The sequence below is a fragment of the Pleurodeles waltl genome, chromosome 4_1 (genome assembly GCF_031143425.1).
Source record: "Pleurodeles waltl isolate 20211129_DDA chromosome 4_1, aPleWal1.hap1.20221129, whole genome shotgun sequence".
NCBI classification, from domain to species: Eukaryota; Metazoa; Chordata; class Amphibia; order Caudata; family Salamandridae; genus Pleurodeles; species Pleurodeles waltl.
Genome location: NC_090442.1, coordinates 592,750,222 through 592,763,015, shown reverse-complemented (window position 1 = coordinate 592,763,015; position 12,794 = coordinate 592,750,222). Strand labels below are relative to the sequence as shown.

The window sequence follows — 12,794 nt, the reverse complement described above, 5'->3', positions numbered from 1 at the left end:
TTATTCCCAGCGATATGAGCTAGGCCACAGAGTACACTGGAAGAAGAACTGTTCACCTGGGAGGAGTTGTTACTTGACAAGGAAACAACCTCTTTTGTGCCCCTCCCCATCCCTCCACCAAACAAGGGGTACAACTGCTTGGATGCAGAGCCTGTGTCGTGGTTTTTGCTGTCGTACACTCGGAATTCAAGCTGAGCATTGAACGATCCCAGGATGAACAAGCTCTATTAACCAATTCTGAATTCAAGTCCGGGTCTGGATCTGAGAATGAGATTGGATCCGGCTCTCTGGCCACCTCAGAAGGAGAATCAGAGCTAAGATGCTGATTCGCCGTATTAATGATTAAAGGCGGGGAGCTGTGAGGCAGAGAAGTGCTGTACGAAGAATCAGTAATTATTGTAGCAGTAGTGCTATGAGGTGAGTCAAGATTTATATGGTTGTCGGAGGGAGTGGGTCGCTTAACTTTCACATTTCGTGCCATCTTAACAACCTTTGAAGCAGGGCATCCTTTGCCCTGAAACTGATGCGGGGATCGACGCATCATGTTTTCTTTTCTTTTTCTTCCCCCCTTCCTCTCTCCTCCCCCCTCCTTTCTTCTCTTTTCATCCTTCTGCCCGGGAAACTCCGGTTACTGGCTGAGAAAGTACTTGATGTAATCCAGATATGCCCGAAAACAATATATATTGCGTAGCCAAGTTAGTGTCCTTTGGTAAATATCTTAAAAGTACAATGTCTACTGATTGGATAAAGCAACTAGAGTGCTGAAAGCACTGTAAGTGGGTAAAATACTCTAATCTGTACACAGCAGTTGGGAAAACAATGCCACTTCAGGCCGAGCAAGTTCCACTTAACTCACATTCACATTCACATCCAGATCAGTATCTCTAGATAAGTTTCCAAACCAGACATTAATTCTTCAAAGAAGAGGGGGAAGGGGAGTCGCCATATACTTCAAGATTGTTAAGGGATTTTCCTTGTTTAGAAAAAAAGGACAGCCAAAAAAAAAAAAAACACATGCGAGTCCCAGCGATCCCCTGCCTCACCTCCCTTCTCCTCTGCGTTGATTTGATATGGTCTGATCCGGCCTGGGCTCCTCTCGTAGGAGCAAAGCTGAGTTTAAACACCGGAGGCCCTTTCTGCCTCCTCTGTTCCGCCGGGTCCCAGGCTCAGCGTGCATACATCAAGCTGGAGGGGGGAGGAAGGAGCAACCAGCATATGATGAAGCATTCCACGCTTCCTTGATGAGGGTGGGAGTGCTGCAGTCTAGCATGCCCACGCTTCGACGCGCATCCTCTCCTCTGAGTCACCGGCTAGCCGTGGAGCATGACGGGAGCTCCGACGCGGCACTGTGGTGTTTGACATTGGTTGTTGATAAGAAAAATATAGTACACTGAAAGAAGCATCTCATGTAATATTAAAATGTATTTAATTTTGAATATCTTTGTCCTGGCCTTTTTTTATTGTTAGTAATTGTTTGCTGATGATGTTTTCCCCCTAATGTGTTTGCCGTGCACCTACTCTCATTTGTGACTGTGACAAGCACAGATATTTCTAGAATGCATTCATCAGTGTTTTACATTTATGATGTACATGTTAATTTTGTTGCAAGCATTCGTCATGTTACTGGACACTTGCACCAAAATTATATGTGTTTCTGTTTTTATGGCTGGAGAATGCATGTGTGTTTATTTGAACATGATGTTTCTATAATATACACATATGCATTACTCAATGTTTGTCATAAATTGCACAAACCAAGGGGACATGTGACCTTCATACATCTCTGACATGTTTGCAGTTTAGAGGTAACATTGGTTGTCCATTCTGTGTACACCCACTTGTAGCATTTTGTAGTGCAATTGCTACATTATCATCGATTTATGTAGTTCCTATTGGGTATACTGTTTATGTATATGATATTATAGTTTGGGGAAAATCATTGCACACACCTATATGGACACATTTTGAGTTCGGATTGATGTGACTTTTTTTTGTAGGTGTCCATTGCCATGTGTTTAGGATATATCGAGGTGTGTTTTTAAACATTTTTCTAACTATGACATTACAGACGTATTCGTTGCACTATTGCTTGCAAGTATTTGTTAAACATGAACGAGTGCTGTGCTACTGTATACTCACAATTCTGAGGATGACAGGTAATACAGTGGCTTACATTCTGTTTTGGCGATGATGGGGTTGATTTTCATCTTGGTCCAGGAACAGCGTCAACGGCAGGACTTGTATGACTGGGAAATGGCGGTAAGTAATAAGAAAACTCAGAAAAAGGTGTGCTTCGTCCTTTTATCCCTCCCAATCCGCCAACTCAGGTGTGGAGGTGTAGCTGCCACAGTTGCGTCAGCAGGAAAGCACATGGTGATTGGTTTGATGGTAAAACTGACTGGAGTCCCGCCGCAAGTCACTTTTGCCTATGGCACCATCGACACTGGTGGTGATTCATGGTGTTGGTTTGTCGGCAGTCTTTCGTCTATGGACTCGCCAACATCTAAATGGTACGGGTGAACCGCCTAGTAGGCAGAACGGAAATCCCATAGAAAATCAGCAGCGGGGCCATTACCACTAAGATCTCAATCAGGCCTTAAGTGTCAAGAGTCTATCACTGCACTTGCCCGAGAACAGCTCCCAGAGTAGAGAGAGGCCCAGTGTTTCTGGTGTAACCTCCTCATTCTTCATGCCCTCTCAAAGACAGTGAACCTCTTAGTAAGTAAACACAAGCTTCATTCGGTCCACATAGCAACCATAAAGAGCACAATTTAAAAAGCATAAATAATTAAGAACATAGGGAAAAATGTAAAAGTCATCTGACAATTACAGTAAAAATATAATCACTCCCACTTCATGTACATAGCATACTTATTTACAAAGATTTAGAATTCTTTAAAAAACAAATACGTATATACCAAGCACCCACAAGGAACTTGCTAAGCACAGAGATTAAAATAATTGAAGTGTCACTTTTAAAAATCCTTAAAGCAGTATGACATTGTCTTATACCCAAATTCCAGCCAATTGTGCAAATCCACTTACGCCGAGGAATGGAGTATGCTGGGAAAAAGAACATAAAATGTTCAAAAGATTCAGTACAATTACAACAGGCAGGACATTGGTCAGATGTTGAGGACGATCCCCATCTGCCTCCTAGGGACAACAATGTTAAACATCCAAAATGGAAACGAGCATACAGACTCTTCCCCAGTGTATCAGGTATAAGATCTACATATGGTTTGTATTGGGGTACCACTTGAAAACAAGAAATTGATCAGTCAACCGACCATGTGATGTGCAAGAGAGAAGACTGTTTTTTTTACATAAGACCAGTAAGCAGCTTTCAGAATGGATTTATGGTTTCTCCCTAAATTCTGTGGATTTTCCCAATAGCTTCCAAGTTCCAGAATACCAAACCATTTTGACACATGCCTGAACCATGGAATGGATCCTACCTTCGGTCTTCTTAAAGGGTCAAGAAGGGAGTCCCTACATACAATAAGCTCATAGGTGGTCCAAATCCTTACCCAGAAAAGCAAGGGTCTCAGGGCTATCAAATCAGCAACACAATTGAACTCGAGATCCAAATAAACCGGGATCAAGGGTGTGCTACGAGGGCACGCAAGTACCTCTTAGTTACATCATCACCCTCAGCATATCTTGGGACAAACCCTTTGGGGATTTTATGATCAAAAGCTTAATCCTTCTCCCTATTTAAGGTGTTGCTGTCACCTGAGATGGGCCCAAGGCCCATCTCAGCCATTTTCTTTTTTATGGCCAAGATTTTAGCCTCAAGGGCTACTTTATTGGCTAGTTTCTCCAGCTCCAAATCTGGATCCTCTAGTCTTTCTCTGGGCCTGGAGAAGCCTGGCTTACCTCCAGGTACAGTTTTAGGGTAGAGGTTTCTACTGTTCTCCTCTCCTCTGGGCTATCGGAAGGGAACCCTCCCCATGAGAATTGTTGCCAGACTCATCCTCACTGATCAGGTCTTTTTCACGACTGGCAACATTTTCTTGGAGTGCCTCGGCCTTATTGAACTCAGCAAGCAATTCCTGGAAATGTGCCTTTGTTGGTCAAGGCCCAGGTACAATTTTACAAGCCATGCAGAGGTCCTTTACTACTTCAAACTAACATGAAAGTAAGGGGTGAGGTTGGGCTCCTCAACTCTCTCCTCTGAGGCTGACATGTTTTAGATTAGTTGTGTCCTTTTTAGAACTTACAAAAAAATCTAAAACAGTTTTTAAGGCCTAACTATCTAGTAACATTTTTAAACTTCTAACACAATAGGGCTGGGGGTATTTTAAAAAATGCCCTATCAGTTCAGATTAGATATTTTGAAAAAATGTAAAAATTGAAAAAAATATTTTTGCCAGATAAAGTCAATTATGAATTCTTTAGTGAAAACACGTATTGACAGAGTGGTACAGCAAATGCAGAGCCTTGTATCTCACTGCTATGCCACCAATGTAGGAAGCTGGCTAACTATATAGAGTACCAATGTAAGGGGCCCCTATTCAGCTGGTCTAGGGTGACCCTTATTGGCTGGCAGGGGTTAAAATAATAAACCTAAAAGCTCTCTTTTGTGGTAGTGTGGGCGCGCAGTTAAGCTTATTAGAGGACAGTGTTAACCATTGATTGAACACACAGAGCCAGTAGGTGAGACACAGATTCAATAAAGAAATGCAACAGCAATTTATAAAAATAACACATTTTTATATGAATCTAGATACCAAGATCATCAGAATCCGGTAAGTACTTTTGGAGATATGAATTTTTAACATTTCAAAAGTTGACAGTGCAATGTTTAGAGTTTTAATGTTATCCGAGGGGAAAAACATGTATTGCATTTGGGCACTTGCCAGCAACTTACAGGACAGTTCTTCAGGACTTGAAGATGATAATGAGGCAAGGTCCAAGGCCACACCAATAGATCACCTCAGGGGGCTCTAGGTCAGAGGTGTGTTACGGCCTCGGATGTACCATTCACTTCAATGAGGATTGGCCTGGTTAGAAAGAGGCTTCAAGCAGGGACTGGGGGCCAGTTCGGGGAAACCCACTCGGGGGCTTGTTCCTTGAGATGCTCAGGCATGTAGGGACACTGTTGGTCCACTCCTTCTTAGGCTGGGGGGCACGGGTGTAGGGGTGTCTTTTGGCATTAGGTTTGTGTGCTGGAGTCACTCGCGCTTAGATGGGGGCCTGCAAAAAGAGGTTGCAGGAAGTGACTGGAAGTTCAGTCCGGCCAGACCCAAAGATGGGCTCAGGTCTTGTGGGTCTCAGGACCCCGTGGGTACCATCACCTCGCTTGGACTCGGGCTAATAGGTGCGGGTTCAGAAGCACTTGGAGGTGTCGGATGGGGGTAGTCGGAGACTCACTCTTTGTCTTGGGTTCTGCAGAAGGGGGGCAAGCAGGTCAGCTGGGATACTTTGATATGGGTCTCACTGCCCCTGAAGGCCCTTGATGGGCAGGTTGGTTTTCGAAGCCATTGATGCCCATACTGGACACAATAAGCCTTGGCTCCTGCAAGGGGTCTGGTACCATGGGTGTTGGTGCTGTGCAGCTCTGGTCAGTCCTGTTATCCCCATACTTGGAGGGAGGATGGGTCTGACAAGTAGGAGCATTGTGATCTCTTCCTCGGTGGCTGCTGCATCGGTAGTGCCAGTAAGTGGCAGGATTGTGAACCAGACCTTGCTTCTTAGGTGCCTGCAGCTGCAGGGAAGTAGCTCCTCTACTCCAAGGAAGATTTTCTGGTGATTGGTGTAGCAGTGGCAGCCCTTTGGGTTTCCTGGAGTCTGCACAGCAGCAGGACAAGTCTGTTTTATCCACAATTGTCGGGCAGCAGACAGGCTGGCAGGGTTGGCGCCAAGTCAGTTGTTGCTCCTCTGTTCTTGGGTCAGCACTCTTCTTTGTACACTTTTTCTCTTTGTCCATTGAAAGCTGAAGTTCTGGTATCAGGGGGTCCCCTAAATACTCAATTTAAGGGTCATTAAGGGGAGTGAAGAGTAGTAGCCAAGGGGCTACTTATTCCTGGGGTCACTACATGCCCTACATGACCACTTCCTTTAGGGATTGAACATCACCCTTCCCTAGAATTCCTAATTCCACAACACACAAGATGGTGGAATTCCAAATTCGTATTCATTTAGGCTGGTCACCCTAAATGTATGTCCAGCCAGGCAGTGCAACATGCCTCCTGCATAGCTAATCTTCCCACCTGTCCTGGTGCCAAATAAACCTCATGGCAGGGGATTGCCTCTCCCAGGTCTGGGGGAAGCTGGGGGTTGCATACTAAAGGTGTCAGGGACTTTGAAGTCCCTGGTCTTTGTATTCCAATTTACTAGCCATCCTGTTGGCAGAGGAGATAACACCTCCTGCTAGAGCAGTCATTGTTTCTGACCTCGAAGAGCAGGGCTGTCAACTCCAGGGAGTCAGAAACTTGTCTGTGGAGCAGGTTGATCAATAATAGCCAGCCAGCAGACTAGCAGGTTTCAGGAGGCACCTCTAAGGTGCACTCTGGGTGAATGTCATAATAAATCCAATACTGGCATCAGCATGGTTTTATTAAGATGAGGTATTTGACACCAAACACCACTATTTTCCATGCAATCATCATGTAGCTGAGTCACTCATGCTGACCAGTATCCAGTATGTGCTTTAAGATGGCTGCCCAGTCACTTGCAATGTCTAGGAATAGAATTAGACATCACAGGGGCAGATATGTCCTCACATGTATTATAATGCACCCTGCCATAGGGCTCTTAAGGCCCACTGTAGGGGTGACTTACATATAATGAACGCAGTGCCTTTGACATGGCACACAATGCGTGTGCCATGTCATGTTTTCTCTCAGGACTTGCACCCTGACACGCAGGCTGTGTGCCATTTGTGTGTGGGTCCCTTAGGGTGGCATAAGTTATGCTGCGGCCCTTAGGGAGCCTCTTTAGTACCCATGACCTAGGTTCCAGGAGTACCATTTATAATGGACTTACAATCAGACATTCTTTGTTTTAAGGAAAGAGCACTGGCACTGAGGTCTGATTAGCAGTCCTCAGTGCACTGGCAGAGTTGAAAACCAGCATATAGTAGTTTTAAAAAGGGGCAAAAGGTAGTGGGGGACATCTAAAAAGAAGCACTGTTTCGTACATTTCCCTACTTCAATGATTGGCTAATCTGTGGAACCTCTTTCTTGAAGGCTCTGAAAGCTGCTCATCTGGTCTGTGAATGCCTTTAAGCCCGCAAATTCATTCTGAACATGGGGATGTCCAATCTGGTCCCTTCACAGAAGCTCCAGTACATCGGGGCTCTCTTTGATACAAGGATAGGCAAGGTCTTCCTTCCTCAAGCCCCTCAACAGAAGCTGATGTCTAGTCTCACTCAGCTTTTGTCGCTTCAGCAGGCCCCTGCTCGAGAATGGCTAAGAATCCAGGGGGACATGGCTGTTCCCATCTTCCTAGGTCCCTGGGCACCCCTGCACTTGAATCATCTGATCTATCTGGGGGATCCTGTATTCAGAATTAACACCCTCCAGTCCCTGTTTCTACTGAAGTTTGTCTCAAACTCCAGTGGTGGCTGGATGCTTTGCATCTAAATAAGGGAGTTCTCCTCTCCCCCTTCTCCCTCAGACAATTACAATGGATCAAGCAGCATAGGCTGATAAGCTACAGCGGGGAGTTCCACTGCTCAGGGTCTATGGACCAAGACAGAATCTACCAAGTCTTCCAGCTCGAGGGAGCTGTCAGTGATTCTCAGTACTTGTCTCTTATTTTCTCCTCAAATCCAGATCTGTCCAGTGCAGATAAGAATGGACTTTTAGGTGTCAAGAGCCTATATGTACTATCTGGGGGCACAAGATCCCCACAACTGGCATTGCTGGCAGAGGAGATTGGCATTTGTACTGAGCCAAACTTGATGTGCCTGAGAGGGATTCTTCTTCCATGGAGGGAGTATGGGCTTGCCCATCTCCTGAGCTATTCCTCCCCTTCTTTGGTCACCAGGTCTCTCTCTCTTCTGACATTTCGGGAGATCATGGATCGGTTCGGGACTCATTAGCTGGACTTATTTTCCTCTCCTGTGGATGCCCTTCTTCTCAACCTCTGCTCTCTACTTCCTTGTCAAGAGGGCTGTGGTGGATGCAATGAGTTTTTCTTGGCTTCTGGGTCTTCCATATGCCTTTCCTCCCTTCTCTCTGATCAGCAAGATGGCGGCAAAGATTCAAAGACAAAAAGTAGAGGTTCTATTGTTGGTCCATTTCTCAAGGAGACAGTTGTGCTTACCCTTCCTGTTTCACCTATTTCTCCAGCCTCCCTGGAACTTTCCGCTGGTTTCTTCTCCTCTTAGAGTCCCATCTCTTCTGGAGACCTTGTTGCGTCATTTGTCTCTGTGGGCTTGGAACTTGAAAAGAGGGGATTGGAGTCTCTAGACTGTGGTTCTGACATTGCTTCCTTTATTCGAAACTCAAAGAACTCCAGCACTTTGATGGTTTATAAGCGTACTTGGGGTAATTTTTCTAAATGGTGCCCCTCCAAAAAATATTCTTTCAGCCACATGTGAAGGGGGACTGTTTTGAATGTCTGAGAGATGGGTTTCTTTTGGGTCTGTCCGATTCTACCCTGCAAAGCCTGTGGACTGCAATTAAGGCTATTAGGGGCCCAGCGGTTTTGCAATTTGACTCCATGACTCCTAGGTTGTTGCATAGCTTTCATTTGTGGAGGCCGGTGATCCATGTTCCTGTGCCTCCTTGGGACCTTCCTCTGGTTTTGTCCTTCCTCCAGGGGACTCTTTTTGAACCCTTTTCTTCAGTTCCTTTAACATTTCTCACCTTGAAAGTCTTTTTTCTGGTGGCTATTTTCTTTGGGTGAAGATTGGGGAGATGGGGAAACTTTTATGTCACAAGCCCTTTCTGAAGATCTTTCCAGGTAGAGTGGTCCTGTGGCCTTCCTCTGTTTATGTGTCTCAGGATCTTATTCTGTCCTCCTTCCTACCACAGGTTTCATCCTCTTTTCATGTGTCTCAGGACCTTATTCTGCCTTCATTCTATCCCTTTCCATCTTCAGAACAGGAAGATCTCCGGCATTCTTTGAATTTGGTGAGGGCTCTGACTATCTATTTGGAAAGGGACAGCATCAGTCCGTGAAATGGATTGTCTGTTAATTTATAATGGCCTGGGCAATAGAGGCCAACGGCTTACAGTTTCTACCTTAGGCAGGTGGGCGAAGACTGTAATTTCTTTGGCTTATCAGAATGCAGGTATGTCTCTCTATGGTCTTGCAAAGACATTTAACTAGAGGAATTTCTTTCTCTTGGGCCTCTTTTAAGGGATCCACATTGAAGGACATTTGTGTGGCTGCGACATGGTCCAGTCCTCTCAACTTTGTTTCTCATTATAAGCTTCTGCAAAGGGACTTATTTTCCACAACGTTTGGGTCCACTGTGATGTTGGCACACTGTACTGTCTGAATTTCGCTTGTGTTCTGATTCAATGCTTCATGTGGTGTTGCGGATTCTTGTCTCTATTATCAATTTTCTTCTGTAGCTTTTAATGTGGGTATATGCCCAATTGGTTAGGACTGTGACGAGGAAGATGGACGAGATAGGTAATGGCTTGGTTACTTAGAGTAATCTTCCTTACTCACCACAATCCTATTTTCCCTCCATACTCTGCCTGCTGTGGCAGGTGAGAGGAAATTGATGTGTTCTGTTTACCGTTTTATGCTTGTTCTGATGGCTAAGCTCCACCCTTCAAGGCAGGTGATATTCCACTTCCTGTGGGTCATGAAGGGTGGGTTTTGGTGATTTTTTATGACGGTGAAGCGCTGTGCACAAGCTATGGATAGCTCAATAGGTTAGGACTGTGGTGAGGAAAACTATGACTCAGAATAATGAAGATTACTGGTAAGTAACTGAATCGTTACACTTGATAAACCTGATAGGGCTTGGCACACTATTCCCAAATCGACCAGGAAATACATCTGTGCTGACTTTCAAGAAGATCTGAGACACATACCATTTTAGTTTTATGTGGCTGAATTAACAGATGCAAAACTGGCACTGCTTGTGCGATGGTGTCCTAATTCCCTAATTACATGAAGTCATAAAACATGCAGCTCCTCCGGCACTATTGGATAAGAAAAATTCTAGGGTATGAATTTTAATTATTAAGTACTTGCACATCGTGAATGATTGTAACTGCAAATAGTTTTTCTATGAAACGATTTTGTTATAATTCAGAGTTTATTGAATTAACCTTTTGTGTGAGGAATTGTTGATGGTTTGTGTAAACTGATAACAATGAGTAAATAAAACCAGCTGGAGTTGCAATCCGTGGAATGTGTTGAGGTTGTTATATTCAGTGGAAAGTAAAAGTCTGACTGATCTTATTCATTTGTCCTTTGTATATTCCGGTATATGTCCATAAAGTTGTCGAGTTTGGTCACTACAGTAAAAGACCGATCCAGTTGATATAATAAACCGCCTACGTAAAAAACAATGTAATCTCACTAGCCCGGAGGTTAAAATGCTACTAGGACACAAAACTAATAGTGGCAATAACCAACATTATCAGAACTAATATTGCAAGTGAGGGATCAGGTGTAAATCCTTTAACACCATCTGCTGTTTTCTTGGAAAATATATCCTTATAATGCATTGTATAATTAACTGATGTAACTATAGCAGCGTTCAGTGGTTGTGAATTTTGGGTTGTGTCTTGCAGGATTATGGCATTCGGATCCAACAATTTGAATCAAGACCTTCAAAAAGATCAAAAAACCAAGTCAATGGCTTAGAGGTATTTTTGAAATGCGAACTCCATCGTTCTGACGTCAGTATTCTTCTGAGCTCGTTAAAGAAAGTAACAGATGACGTCCAAATAGGAAGAGATGAAAAAGGTATTTCTTAAATAACTGGCTATATATATTTATTGGCAGTGGAGAAGGTTTAATTGAATAGCCCTAACCCTGTTTGATCGTTCTTCACTTTTAACTGATAAAGGATGGAAATGCAAGCTTAATATATAATGTAACCTAATTCAAGAGGTTTTGCTGCAACATTGATGGACACATTCTCGCACCATCGCAGATTCAGAGTTGTGTAAGGGCAATATTAATTGGTAGCGTCCCACAGCTGTCTATAAAATGTGTTTCTAATAATGCCTTGTTTGCACAATTATCTGTAATTTTCTCCCTCTCATTCTCTGAACCTTCCTGTGATTTTCCTATTTCTGGTCAATACTCATTACCCCTTTTCTGCATTCTTCTTCACACTATTCCGTGATGGTGAGGTCTCTGCCTCCACGTATCAGACAAAGGGCCTTATTTACTAACACTTTGCACTGAGTTTGAGTCACAACAGGATTTACTTTCTAAGCAGGCTGCCCTAAAGTAACGTCATGTAGCACTGTGCCCTACTTTGCAGTATTTTGGATCAAGGAGGCATACCAGGGGTGCTACTTGTGCGTCCCCATGTATCCATGCATGGATTCTGACAGAAATGCCTACCTGCTAAAATTGGTAGACAGGAACTTGCGTGGAAAAATTACACCTCCTTAAAGTAGGCATAATCTTGAAGAAAAGCTTTTTTTTCTCCAAACAATTCCAGCACATGTATAAACTTGACAAAGTTTTAAACAATGTCTAAGTCAGGGGCAGTTTCTGTTCAAGGGCGTTGGGGCTACGCCCCTTTATGTCCCTTTCCCACTCCCATCTAGGGCAGCTCAAAATAAAATCATTTTTGAAGCTACAACCGTGCTTCATAAAAAAAAAAAAAATGGATGTCCACACAGTCAGTCTTGCTGGCTAGGAGGCAGGGTTGCTGCACTCACCCCAGTCACGCTCGTTGGCTTGTGCAGCCTGCCTCTGCATTCCTGGCACCTGCCCATGCCCCAGCCTGAAGTGTCTATTTGCTGGGCTGAACAAACTCTCAGTCCTGATGCCTGTGACATCATTATCTCTACAAAGGTATAGATTGAAGGAGCGATCTCCACCCACTGGCAACGTTAAGCTACATTTAACCCCGGGCGTTTCAGGCTGAAGCCCTTCAGTGCTGAGGCTGCACGTCAGTCAGGGAGCAGTCTCTCCTCCCTTTCCCAACTCTTCACAGGGTGGGGTGTGTCCCCAGGCTGTGACGATTTGGAAAAGTGTGGGGTAGAGGCTACAGGTGAGAGTATGCGCAGTTCATCATCAAAAGTTTTGAAGATACTCTGCACAGATTCGAGGTGTCTTCTTCCCGTGCTGCATTTAGTACAGGATCGAGGGGCACTATTTCAGCTCCAGTGAAGCCAAAGTGTGCTTTGCAAGTTGGATTTGGGTGCGGCTCCAGAAAGGGGCCTAAATTCCATCTAGATCGTGCCCTGCAGCTCCCAGCTATGTTTTCTTATTTGTGGACAAATTAAGTAACTGAACAAAGTAAAAAAAATAGTACCATCAGCTGGGGAAGAGAGTGCTCACACAGCCCATTTAAGGCTAACCTGCTGAATTTTGGTTGTAGAATGTTTGCCATTGCTGAAGTGTGTCTGAAGGTGACTTCTTTAATTGAGAGGTTAATGAAAAAAACGAACTTTGTTCATCAGTGTGAAGGAGCAAACTTTGCATAGAAGCTGCCTCTTAATTAATAGAAGGCTAGTCTAAACTCCAGTGTTTTCAAGCCCCCGGGGATACTAGGCATGGTTGCCTTTCTTTTATTTCATTGGGCCATTCATAATATCAGTATATATATTTACAATAAGTGCCCAAACCCCTGCTCACTGTGCACAGCAGGAGGCCTTAAAAAGTTTAAACCTCAAAAGAGGTATTGAAAT

The 12,794-nt window shown here is 44.2% G+C and overlaps 1 protein-coding gene across 1 annotated transcript in view; it reads left to right on the top strand.

The window, feature by feature from the left end:
* Positions 1-10,176: 10,176 nt before the first annotated feature.
* LOC138287174 (tyrosine 3-monooxygenase-like) overlaps positions 10,177-12,794 on the top strand; it is a 263,248-nt gene continuing 260,630 nt past the window's right edge. The window contains exons 1-2 of the mRNA XM_069227534.1: positions 10,177-10,182; positions 10,713-10,887. Of these exons, the coding sequence (XP_069083635.1) occupies positions 10,177-10,182; positions 10,713-10,887 (181 nt within the window). The remainder of the gene's footprint in view (positions 10,183-10,712; positions 10,888-12,794) is intronic.